The sequence below is a fragment of the Pholis gunnellus genome (assembly GCF_910591455.1).
Source record: "Pholis gunnellus genome assembly, chromosome: 2".
NCBI classification, from domain to species: domain Eukaryota; kingdom Metazoa; phylum Chordata; class Actinopteri; order Perciformes; family Pholidae; genus Pholis; species Pholis gunnellus.
This window is the reverse complement of record NC_136536.1, coordinates 1,359,381-1,372,230: the sequence shown is the minus strand read 5'-3', so window position 1 is coordinate 1,372,230 and position 12,850 is coordinate 1,359,381. Positions and strand designations below refer to the sequence as shown.

Genomic DNA, 12,850 nt, shown 5'->3' with positions numbered 1-12,850 from the left:
TTGTTAAATCAAGACACCAGATCTGCTTCTGGACAAAAGATGTGAAACACGTTCTCATCAATCTGTGAACGATAACTCGGCCGGTAACAGAGAGTCCGTCTGACGATCACAGGATTCCCTGAATCTTCCCTAAATATACGAACCGGGCTGTTCAGCTGATTCCTCTCACCGTGACTCACTCAGCCGACACCTTTTTCACTGACGACGGTAACGCGACATCATGCAGAGTCGTGTGTGTGTGTGTGTGTGTGTGTGTGTGTGTGTGTGTGTGTGTGTGTGTGGGTGTGTGTGTGTGTGTGTGTGTGTGGCGTTTTCTAATCGTCCTTGCCGCCTGTTAACGAAGTCGTCTTTATCTCCAACATCTACTGATAAATGAAACGGGCTTCTCGTGTTCACGTCTTACAGAGCAAACACACAGCCAGCTGAGCAGTCTGACGTCCACCGGTTTGACCTCTGACCTGTACTCCAGGGTGTGTCGGTACACTGTGACATCCCCTCCTAAGCCCCGCCCCTTTTGCCCTGTGTGCTCCAATAGCAGTTGAGCAAACTTTGAACCAGAAGCTCCGTCAACTTTTCATCAAGTCACGTTACAGTCACTATGAGGAGCCTTTATTTATGTATTTATTATTCATCATTACATTATTATACATGTATTATAATGTATTTTATTACATTATTTGTATTTTACGGATTGTTTTTTATTCTTTGATCTATTGCACTGTTTCATCAGTGTTTAAAAATCAATTAAAAATATATAAATAAATAATGATAATACTCATAATTTATGACTATACACATATATATATATATGTGTATTTTTATATATATATATCGTCTGAGAGCTGACAGTGTGGTTGTTGTTGTTGTTGTTGTTGTTGTTGACAGTTCTGGTTCTCCAGTTGGAGCTAAATGGAACTTGGCAGCTTGTAGTGATGACTGTGACCGGCACAGATTGTCCCAAATGATTCATCAGCACAATCTACAGCGACTGCTGGTGTGTGTGTGTGTGTGTTCGTGTGTGTGTGTGTGTGTGTGTGTGTGTGTGTGTGTGTGTGTGTGTGTGTGTGTGTGTGTGTGTGTGTGTGTGTGTGTGTGTGTGTGTGTGTCGACAGATTGTTTTTTTCTTCTCTCCTCGGTTTGAAGAGCCGAGTTGTTTAAAGTGATGTCACGTATTTCCAGAACCAATCAGGAAGCAGCGTTTGAATCTGAACCTGATCAGTTGTTGAGTTTTTTACTGTTAATCAAATCAAACCCACAGAGTTCATATTGCTGTCGTACACTATGAACTGTATTACTACGTTTCACTTGTTTTATATGATGTCATTGTGTTTTATTATATTTATATATTAATACAGACAAACTGTAACTATCATTACTTCATCATGTTTTCAGATTCATGGAGCGATACAAAGAGTCTAATATGTTAACGACGTTATCCAATGTTCACATTTATGTTCTGGAAATGAATGAACATTAGCATATATCTATTTATTTATTTATTAATATAAGATAACACCTCATATCTCCCCTTAAACCCATCAACCTCGGCTCAGATTAAAATATCTCACAAACTATTCAATCCATCGCCCAGAAATTTGTTCCAGAAATTCATTCATTCCCTGTGAAGATGAATTTCACCACAACTACACAAAACACAATACTGAAACTAAAGCAGCTCAAAGCTCAGCTCTGCCTCAGTCCAGCCCCGCGATGCTGAGTCGACCCTTTTTTACCATTACCACAGTGTGTAACGTGTGTGTGTGTGTGTGTGTGTGTGTGTGTTGTCTCACCCAGACTATCCTCACGGCATCAGACTGACGTCGGCGAACCCCGGAGGAGAGAGGAAGGTGCTGATCGTCTTCACGGCTCCGAGCCAGCAGGACCGAGCTCGCTTCACCTCCGACCTCCGAGAGAGCATCGCCGAGGTGCAGGACATGGAGAAGTACCGGGTGGAGTGTAAGTGTACCTGAGGCCGTATGTAGTAGTAGTAGTAGTAGTAGTTCGAGTATGAGTCACAACAGTTCCACCAGTAGTATCGGTAGTATCGTAGTACTTTTGTATTTTAACGTCTCTCTCTTTTCTCCCTGCAGCCGAGCTGGAGAAGCAGAAAGGTGTGATGCGTCCAGGTGTGATGTCGGGGGGAGGACCGGGAGGAGGCGGGGGGGCGCCGGGGGGCGGGGCCAACGTCGGCGCCGCGAAAGGCGAGGTGGTGAACGGCACCCTGGGTAGGCCGAGCCTCGACGACATGTACGCCTCGGTGGACGGACTCAAACGCACGGCGCTCAGCTCCTCGCTGAGAGACCTCTCAGAGACAGGTGAGGACGGGAAACACAGGTGTACAAGTACAAGTACAAGTATGAGTACAAGTACAAGTACGAGTACAAGTACGCATTGTGAGCCCTTTGCAAAGTACATCGTAAAATAACAGCATTTGTTTTTTGTGAGACGTGACTGAGATTCTGCAAATGTGATATTTTAATGTTTCTGTTTTTATTTCTGCTGTGACTCACTGACTCAAACCTGCATCTGTGGTCTTATGCAACTGATGAAATAGTGATGAAATCTAATACAGTCGGCTGGAGGCAGAGCTGAGATGCTCCGGCGCCTCCTGCTGGACGTCGACGAGAAGTTCAGCATGACAGATACCAGAGAGGGGGAGGGGGGAGGCTGATCACTAACTAGATTAACCGTGAACTGATAGCCGATCAATATTAGTAGAGTTGATAAATCAATGTCAGGATCAGCGTCAAATTGTGTTTCTGATGATTTCTGGTTATTTTGGAATTCATTTGAAATTGTAACAAAACTTAAACCCAGTAAATCACAAGTATAAGTCCTAAATTCAAAATCCGATCTAAATGGAAATACAGAAGTAATATTTGTAAAATAAACTTTAAGTATTAGAAGTACACATATTCATTACTCATGATGGTACAATTATATAAAATATTACTGATCCAGAGTTTCAGCATTTGATGTAAATTTGTAAATTTGTAAAATTTCAATCTGCAGAGTAACTTCAGATGTCAGATAAATTGTAGGGGAGTAAAAACGTGTCTTATTTTCCCTCCAATGTGTTTAAAGTAGCGGAAAAGTGGAAAGAAACTAGTACAAAACTGTGTAAAAGTACTTTAGTACATGTACTCAGTTTAATCCTGCAAAGTGCTTAAAGAGATAATTCATCATTTTAGGAAATGTGCAGTTTATGTCTGTGCGATAAACTGCAGTCAAGGCGTCGTTAGCCTAGCTTAGCATAAAGACTGGAGGCGGGGGGAAACTGCTAGCCCGTCTGAAAGACACACGTTCCGACGCATCTAAAGCTCGCTGATGAACATGTTGTATGTTGTTTAATCTGTACACAAACAAATGTTCAAATGTTTTTCACGGAATTACGTGTTGGCACCATTTCTTTTTAACTCTGCCTCGTTCTGATTGGCTAACAGGGAAGCGAGGTCGTAGGAACAGTGTTGGGTCATTGGACAGTACCATTGAAGTAAGTTTGTCGGGGGAGGGGGGGGGGGGGGGGGGGGCTGTGAGCATGCAGGATGTGACCTCCCAGCATGCCAACGCACACGTTCGACTGCATGTTTGTTGGATTCGTAAAAGCTCCGTGTGTTTGTCAATATTTTCATCTTAACGTGCGACGAGTTTGTCCAGTTTCTGTGATCTTTGGAGATCCATTATTACAGCTTTGGATGTTCCTTATTTGATAGTTTAGTAGTAGATTGCAGTTGTTGTTTTTTTGTCGTAACTAAAAGGCCACCAGGTCTGCTGTCTTTGTCTACTGAACTCTTTCTTCTTCTTCTTCTTTCCTGCATGTCTGTCCTGAATTCTGTCTGTTTAACTCACTGACAACAGATGTTCAATGCAAACACTGAGTTTTAGGATTAATCTCCGAAGCCGCCGCTGATTCCAGTTCAGTTCATGTGCAATCAACTGTGAGAAATGTGTAAATCAACTTGCAAAGACTTGAAAGACTTTGTCTCTTCCTGGTTGATTTGTTCAAGGACGTTCAGACGTGACATTTCAGAGTTCATCTGCAAAATACATTCCGTTAATGAGCAAAATAAAACGTTTTAAATGATACATTTATTCTGCAGCCATAATAGCGGCTCTGTGAGGCTATTTATTTAGCTTAAGCTAACCTGCTCACAATGCTAGCATGCTGATGTTTAGCAGGTGCAATGTTCACCATCTATATTTAGCATGCTAACAGTTGCTAATTGGAACTAAACACAAAATACAGCTGAGGCTTCAGACAACTCTCAATGTTGAAGATTCTGTGAATTACCCACAGGAAGCAAACTCCGGTTCTGGAACGTGACGCAGATGGTTCATGTGTTAAAGCTGCATTCTCACTAATGTCCACCAGGGGGCGACTCCTCTGGTTGTATAGAAGTCTATGAGAAAATGACTCTACTTCTCTCTTGATTTATCAATTCGTCTTGGCTTTTCAGCAACCACTGAACAGGAAGTGGCCACATCTGGACTGAGGAGGAGTGACGTAGAGACTCCGTATACGTCTCCGGTAGAGACCTGTCCATCACTGTGTAGCCCCGCCCCTAAAGCATCCCCTGCTTTATGGTCTGTTTGACTCTAAATGGACCATCATTTACTAAATGAACATCATGCTGTATTGAAGAAGACTTGAAACTAGAGATTGAGACCATAAACTCATGTTTACAATGTTTACTGAGGTAATAAACAAGAGAGAAGTAGAGTCATTTTCTCATAGACTTCTATACAACCAGAGGAGTCGCCCCCTGGTGGACACTAGAGAGAATGCAGCTTTAACACATGAAGCTTTGGCTTCACTTTGCAAGTTGAACCGGAGGTTGTCTCCTGGTTCCATATTTCATTGTCTTTCCTCCTCTATTTGTTCTTCTCCTCCCTCTCCTCCCTCCTCCTCCTTCTCTCAGGGTTCCATTATTAGCAGCCCTCGTCCTCACCAGCAGCGTCCCCTGCATGCTGGAAGTCTCTCCTACAGCCCCATGATGGTCCCTTCATCTCCAGCAGCCTACCGGCCGCACCGCCCTACTCAGAGCCCCGGTACAGGGGTGGGGGGTGGGCCGGGGCTCTGTCACAACCAGGGGGGGATCGCCACCTCCCCCCTCGTGAGCGGGGGAGGGGGTGGGGGAGGAGGAGGGATGGCGGGTGGGGGAGGGCCGACTGGCGGCGGCGGCCTGCTGGGGAATTTCTTCGGCAGCCGCAGAGGCAAGTGTCCTGGTCCCCTGACGATGACGTCACCGACTCCTCAAGGTCCTCCGAGTCCCCTGATGATATCATCACCCCCCCACTACCCCGCCCCCGCGCCTCCCATCGCCCACCCATCCTCCCCTTCCCCATGCCCCTCCCCATCGCCCAACCTCGTCCAGTCGGACTCGGGAGGACTTGGAGGGGGAGGAGGTATGGGAGGGGGGCCGTCCAAGCTCCAGGCGTTGCACGCTCAGTATTGCCACGGCAGCAGTGGAGGAGGAGGAGTCAGTGTTACTGGGCACCAGCAGCAGCAGCAGCAGACGCCGCCCCCACCTTACCACCACCACCACCGCTACCACATGCAGAGCGTCCCGCAGCACCACGCCCTCACGCACAGGTTCTCGGCCCCCCGGCGGCAGGGTCCGCCCAGCTGCGTTCCCTCTCATCCCCAGCAGCATCAGAGGGTGCAACATGGCGTCGGCCAGCACCCGCGCTACAACCTGGGCTTCATCACGCCGCCGCCGCCGCTCTCCCCGCACTCCCCCGTCACCCCTACTACCCCGCACGGACTCTACCACTCGCACCCCGCGGCGGGGAGGCCGGGGGGAGGCGGCAAGCTCCCCCTGACCCTCTCGCACTCGCAGCCCCACCCCCACGCCCACACACACTCTCACAACCACGCCGTGCACACACACTCCCCGCTCAGCCCCTCCCCCTCCGCCTCCCCCTCCACCCACTTCATCTTCTCCACCCCGCCTCCGCAGACGCCCTCGGCGCGCCTCGTGCCCCAGACGCCAACGCAGCCCTACGGGCCCCAGTACCCGTCGATCTCCTCCATCCCGCCTCCGCCGCCGCACTCGCCGTTGCCTCCCCCGTTGAACGCCCCGCTCTCCCTGCACCCGGGGCCGGGGGCAGGAGGGCAAGGGGCGGGCCCCAAATCAAAACCGGTCAGCCGGATCAGCACGGTCGTGTGAGGAGGCAGAAAGAGCCGAGGACGGTGGCCCGCCACCCCGCAGTGAGCCACCGGGGGGCGGTAGCGAGAGGGAGCAGGAGGGGGAGGAGAAGAGGAGGAGGAGGGGAGATGCAGGCGTCCCAACACGGCCACCTAGTGAGGAAGAGAGCACTGAGAGCGGGGAAGAGGAAGTTACTCAGCCTGTGTTACTTTCACATCCACTTCCCCTGCAGGTAGAGAGACTCTCACACCTGCACCAAGAACGTAACACACACACACACACACACACACACACACACACACACACCGGTAGTCGTGGTGAAAACCTCCTCCATCTTCCCTTCAGTAGTGCCCTTCAGAGGTGGCCCCGGACCCGAGAGGACGCGTTGTGTTTCGCATCATGTTGTTGAGTAAGAATCTGTGAGTTACGGCTTCGGGGACCAGACGTGGAGGGAACAGTGCCTGTGAATTCAACACGAGGATCAGCGCCCGATGCTAACGCTACGTATTATCGGGTTCCTTTTTACTGTGCTCCAAAAAAAATCACACCAGTCTTGCACCACTTTGTTTTTTTTTCTGCACACAAACAGCACTCGTGCCATCGTTCAAGCCATGAGGTGATGCTGAGAGGCGACGTGGTGCAGTTTCTGTGTCTTAGACAGGCGTGCATGACCTGTGCAATAGCTAATGAGTGTCGGTGTGTCTGTGGTTAAACATCCTATATGCAGGGGGAGGGAGTTGTTGTAATTTAAAGCCCCAATCCAGCATTTATTTGACCAAAAAAAAAAGTGCATTAGTGAAGATTACTAGAAGACTTTACTTTCTACAATAAACTTTTTTTTAAACTTTAAATAAGCCATCGTAACAAAAGAGAACTACAGGTGTATTTTTACCTTTTGTGTTTTGCAAAAATGACTAAAAAGCCTTGAGTGTTTGTGGATTACAGGGTTTCAGCAGGGGGCGCTACACTGTTGTTTTGGATTGGGACTTTAAAGTGGGAGTGGTTGACTTTTGACATTGCAATTTTCCCAAATATTTAATCTTTTAAAAGGAGAGAGTCGTTTGATTCTTTGTACTAAACGCTGTCCCGGTATATTTGAAAGTATAAGCCTGAATTTGTCAGAATTTATAATGTGAACTGTATTATGCTCCATATTGTATGTGACCCTTTATGTTGCCGGGGAAGGAGATTACAGAAAAAAAGGTGCCAAACAGGGTGCAGTCTGGGAAACAGAGTTTTTAGTGTCGCTGGCGTGTCTGCCTTTGATGAAGCCAGAGAACTAAAATAAAGTCACGAGTTATTTCAGGTTACATTAAAGAAGATGTAACGTTTCTCAGCAGGTAGATCACTGGAAATGAACTGGGTGGGAAATCAAAATCAAAAAAGTCAAATTCAGTTTAGAAAATCTAAATTGGGCATCATCCCAAAAACAATTCCATAACTACTTTGTAAGCGCGGTCAGCTGACGGATTGTAATCGACTGAAATATTATCAATATTTTCAGTGATGTCTCAGAAAACATTTTCCATCTTGACAATGATGTCATGTGACGTGATGGGACCCGAAAACACTTTTTCCCATTGACTTAAATTGGGAAAGAGAAGTCTCTAACTCAGCTAATAACGTTTGTTGAGTTGATTCATCCTCCGAGAACAAACACTTGAATATCTCTTATTTGAATCATCAGGACCTTAAAGTAGGAACAATGGCCGAGCTGTGTGTCGATGCATCCGTGCCGCTGTCCGTGGTGCTGAAGTAGAAGACAGATTTGTAATTTGCTACTTTTTCCATGAACCCAAAAGAGTCGTTCATGGGACGGTTCGCTCCTCCAACTTCTGGTCGTAGTGATGCTCTTAATATTACGTAAAAGGTCGACTTTATTGCTCAGTTCTCTTCTGATGAGCAGAGGAATGAAACTGTGTGGATTTAGAACATTTCAGTAAATATGAGATGTAAATCTCGATTATCACAAACGTATAAATAACTTCAGATAAAGTTAAAACATGAATAAATCAGCACAATGAGCGTATTAAACTAAATATCAGCACTAGTTGTCTCAAGATCAGATGATAAATTGTAATGTTTACCTTTAGCCGTTACATCACTACTCTACATCCACGTTGCATTTTAAGCAAAAATGTGCACGTATGTTTGCAAAAGCATTTATTTTAGCATGTTTGGCAAATTAGAAAACAATAATGAAATTCCCACCCAGTCCACACTGTGTTGTTATTCTCTCTGAATAAGATGTGAAACATTTCTGGTGACCTTAAAGGAGGAACAAAGTTAAATCCACTTTTACTGCTCGAGCTGCAGAATGGAGAGAATACGGTGCCTTCAGACGGAGGGATGGTATAAAAACACCAACAAATAATCTTCTGATTCACCACCGTGGAATATGAAGACAATTCAGCATCCAAACCATATAGATTGATTGTATCCATTCAGAATAAGACACATGAAGCCATTGACTATATTTAGAGAGTAAAGGCCTTCGTCTGCCTCGTCATCCAGCAAAGGAACCTGAACACTGGACCTCATTTCACCTTGAAGGACTCGCTAACGTCTCACAGAACATGTTCCACCGTCACGCAGCACCAAGTGAAATACTCTTGAACAAACTCATTTTTACACATTATTTTTGCACTTTTGTGTTAAACCTACCGCACTAGTATTAAAGTGTATTTGATCGAGATGGCCGGATGTCAGGGCAGGAAGCCCGCGATGGCTGATAGAAAGTTCTTCGACCATTCGAACTATTTTACCAGCCATTTGTACTTTTTGGAGTAGAAATAAACCTCTCAGTGCTCGTTGCTTTCCTGTCGAGGGTTGCAGGCTTTTGTCAGCCTCGTATCAATATTTACCAGCGTTTCACTGGTGGATGATGGGAAAGTTCCTCTGATGTTCTGAATGCAAAACGTTAACGACTTGATTTTTAGTTTCCTTGTGATTACGTGAATGCGCCGACTGTAGATATTAACTGTACAGTGTCTTCTCTTTTTCAACGGGGCCAACGGCATCGATCTGTAACCGAGGTTCAGAATTGCTTGAATTAACAAAAACGTGTGCTCTAAAAACCAAACGTTCATCAGGGTTCTTCAGGCTATTGGAGCAACTTTTGGGTTCCTCACAAGAAAAATGAAACGATAAAAATCCCGTAAATGTTTTGTTTTTTTGTAGAAGCCGTTTTGTTTTCTAGGTTTGTGGAAACACCTTCGTGGGTTCTAATCAGTGGACGGAGTTCCTCAGGGAACCGTCTTGGGTCCCCTTTTGTTTTCAATCTGAAGAACCCCTTTGACTTTTTAAGAGTGTGCTACTGATATTATTATCAATATTGTTGTGTGACAAGCTTCTACTAACATAACGTACTCCTTGGGCTGTTTTGTATTTTTAGCATTTTTAATTTTGTTATGTGCTTTACGAGTGTGAGATGATTTTATTTTATTTTTTCTGATTTGGGCATCTTATGGAAGTACTAAAAACTTTTTAATTTTTAATATGTTTACAACAAAAACCAAGAATTTTCTGTGACTAACATACAACTAATATGTTCTAATATTTTTAATACAGACTGATAATTACTTTCACTCACCCCCACATCTTTCTTTTTGCAAACACAAACCTCTGAATCATCGCGGAGCCTCAGCGAAGCCTCTCAACGTTTTAATGGAACCAAGCAGCACTTCTGCTACCAAACAGCCTTTTAAAACAAAAACATACGCTGAGCTGTGGACTGTTTGGTCCCCAACATGTACCTGCAGTCACCGACAGAAACACTTAACACCGAGTCTGATCCAGAATAAAACAAGTAACTAAACACACTAACAACTAAACAAAGGTCTCGAGGAGCACTGGATCAAACCTACCTCGTACCGGATTACACAACATTTCACTCTGTTCCACTGCGATGCCCGAGCTGAATCAAGCACATCCTCACTAAAGTTCCCATTTTAAAGGTCCATACCCAGGCTTGTTTTTGCATGTTGTAGCCTAAACAACTACAAACTGTATGTACTTTACATTACTGCCCTTCATGTTTCCTTCCTGTGGACAACCTTTGCTTTCAGTGTCCATCTCTAGATAGATAATCCATCACTGTCGACGTTCAATAGGAGTCCGAGCACCAACGCTTTTGTTGTTTGTGTTTTGCTGGATCAGGTCCTGTTAGTGTTCACTGCAGGAGGATATCTGAGGCGAACAAACAGACACATGTTCAGCCATGATCTTGGGCTCATGGAGAGTCTTTCTGACACGAGCGCGCTTCGGCCCCAGTAAAGTGCACCGTTATCTCTTGTCAGTATGTTCAGCAAAATGTCTTTGGAAAATAAGGAATGTTTTAAAAACCTACTTCAAACAAAGCTCTCTTTCTCCTTTAAACGATGCTCGTGTTTCCTTGTTTGCTGTCAACAAAGCTCATCAACGCAACACTAGCAGCAATCAAACATAAACTCTCAAACATAAATGTTGACGACAAATTCTCTGCTGCAAGATTCAAGTCTTTGCAAGCTGATTTTTCATTTAAATAAACTAAAACGAGTGGCTGCCTGGAAGGAAGGAAATCCATCTAAAATGTGTTGCATTGTTTGCAGAAGTAATGTGCAGTACATGCAGTTTAAGAACATACAAAAAACACAGGCGTGGTCCTTTAAATGCTCAATTTAAATATGTTTTTCTTTCTGCCCGGGCCTGCTCTCCACTATCGGTTTGCATGTGGTATTTATTACAGTATCTGCACTGAATGAAAACTGTATTATAAACATGAATGTACATAACGAGTACTCACTTTCCTCCACAGAGGGGCAGTTTGTCTCTGGCTGGGTTTACACCAGGAACGGAAGATCTGAAACAGATCTGGTCTGACTTCTGCGGGCAAAACAGGGAACCTTTAAAAAAAGACATATATAAATGAAAGCACATCAGATCTGACTCAAATACCATTAAACGTGTTCTTCTGTTCCTGTGTAAAGGCAGTCTGTGTTGTGTGTATACGAGGGGCGATGGACCTGGTCTACGGTGTACGCTGCAACACTACGGACCGCTTTGTGGAGAGCAAATATTTCTTGTTTATAATGTAGAGCAAAGAGAGACTGGAATAGTCCTTGTAAAGTTGTACGAGTCCAGTGTCAAATATGTGTCAACAGAGACGACATTATTTTAAAAATTACGTATGGACAAATTTTAGCTGTGTATATAAATATATATTACTTGTACTTTGTTTTTGAAAATTGCAGAGATATGGAGAAAAAAAGTGGAAATATTTATTGCTCTAAAGATATAAAAAATCTGTTCATGTTGATGGAAAAGGTGTCCTGTTTTGTTTGGCTGATTGCACACACACACACACACACACACACACACACACACACACACACATTACAGTGGGATGAGGATGATGAGGATGATGATGATAATGAGGATGAAGATGATTAGGGGTTTAGAAAAACATCCTTCTGAAATAAAGCAGTTCACAAACAACCACAAGATTAAAGGAACACACGAACTGAGTTGGAGTCAGGACGAGGTTAGCTTAGCTTAGCATAAAGACTGGAAGCAGGTGGAAACAGCTAGCCTGGCTCTGTCCAAAATGTCCCGACACCTCTAAAGCTCACTAACTGTTGCACTCACAATACAATAATAATAATAATAACTTTATTTAGGAGCACCTTTAAAAACAAAGTTTACAAAGTGCTTTGACAGACAGAGCAGCAATAGAGCGGCAGTGAGGCCCAACAGAGGAAGACTAAGGAACCTAAAACAGTACAACACATGAAACGGAAACAAATATATGATACAATTAAATAAAATAAAATAAAATAAATAAATAAAATAAAATAAAACAAATAAATAAATAAAATAAAATAAAATGAAATAAATAAATAAATAAATAAATAAAATGAATGAAATAAATAAAACAAAATCATTAGAAATACACCTTTTTTCCTATTTGTGAGGAGATGTTTTTTTCTTCCAGGAAAAACAAACCAAAGTTGTTTGTCGAACTTTTATTTTTATGCTAAACGTCTTATTCTCTTTCTAATTCTGTAGAATTTTTGGAACATGTTTATTTCTATTAAAATGTGAATTCAGCATAATGTTCTGCCTCTACAGTCATCACAGTCAGTTCCTCAGGAGACCAGCAGGTGTCACTGTTTCACACCTGAAACCATCTGAACCCCATTAGGGACTCTTTGGAGCAGAGCAAACTCATCTTCACTCTGGGCCACATCAGCATCACGGTCGCCCTCAAAGGACCGGTTGTAAATGTAACTACTACGAACATATTGGTAAATAACTGTCTCTGCATTTGATCATTGTTTATTTAAGTGTAAAAATATTGTACATGCAGTTAAATAACCGGTTGGAAAGACCCGGCAAGCCCAAACGTATAGTGAGGGTGAACTGGGAACGTCTGGCGGAGGACCCTGTCCGGGAGGTCTTTAACTCCCACCTCCGGAAGAACTTCTCACACATCCCGAGGGAGGTTGGGGACATGGAATCCGAATGGACCATGTTCAAAGCCTCTATTGTGGACGCGGCCGCTAGGAGCTGTGGCCGGAAGGTCATCGGTGCCTGTCGCGGCGGCAACCCGAGAACCTGGTGGCCCAGGGGTCTCCTGAAGCAGCTCAGAGGTACCGGCAGGCCAGAAGGGCTGCAGCTGCGGTGGTCGCGGATGCTAAAACTCGGGCATGGGAGGAGTTTGG

The 12,850-nt window shown here is 44.4% G+C and overlaps 1 protein-coding gene across 1 annotated transcript in view; it reads left to right on the top strand.

The window, feature by feature from the left end:
- The window catches only part of LOC306710959 (IQ motif and SEC7 domain-containing protein 2-like), a gene marked incomplete at both ends in the record, with an annotated part of 111,840 nt that extends 105,670 nt beyond the window's left edge, over positions 1-6,170 (top strand). Inside the window, 4 exons of the mRNA XM_079179708.1 lie at positions 1,795-1,956; positions 2,091-2,315; positions 3,444-3,493; positions 4,920-6,170. Of these exons, the coding sequence (XP_079035834.1) occupies positions 1,795-1,956; positions 2,091-2,315; positions 3,444-3,493; positions 4,920-6,170 (1,688 nt within the window). The remainder of the gene's footprint in view (positions 1-1,794; positions 1,957-2,090; positions 2,316-3,443; positions 3,494-4,919) is intronic.
- Positions 6,171-12,850: the final 6,680 nt, after the last annotated feature.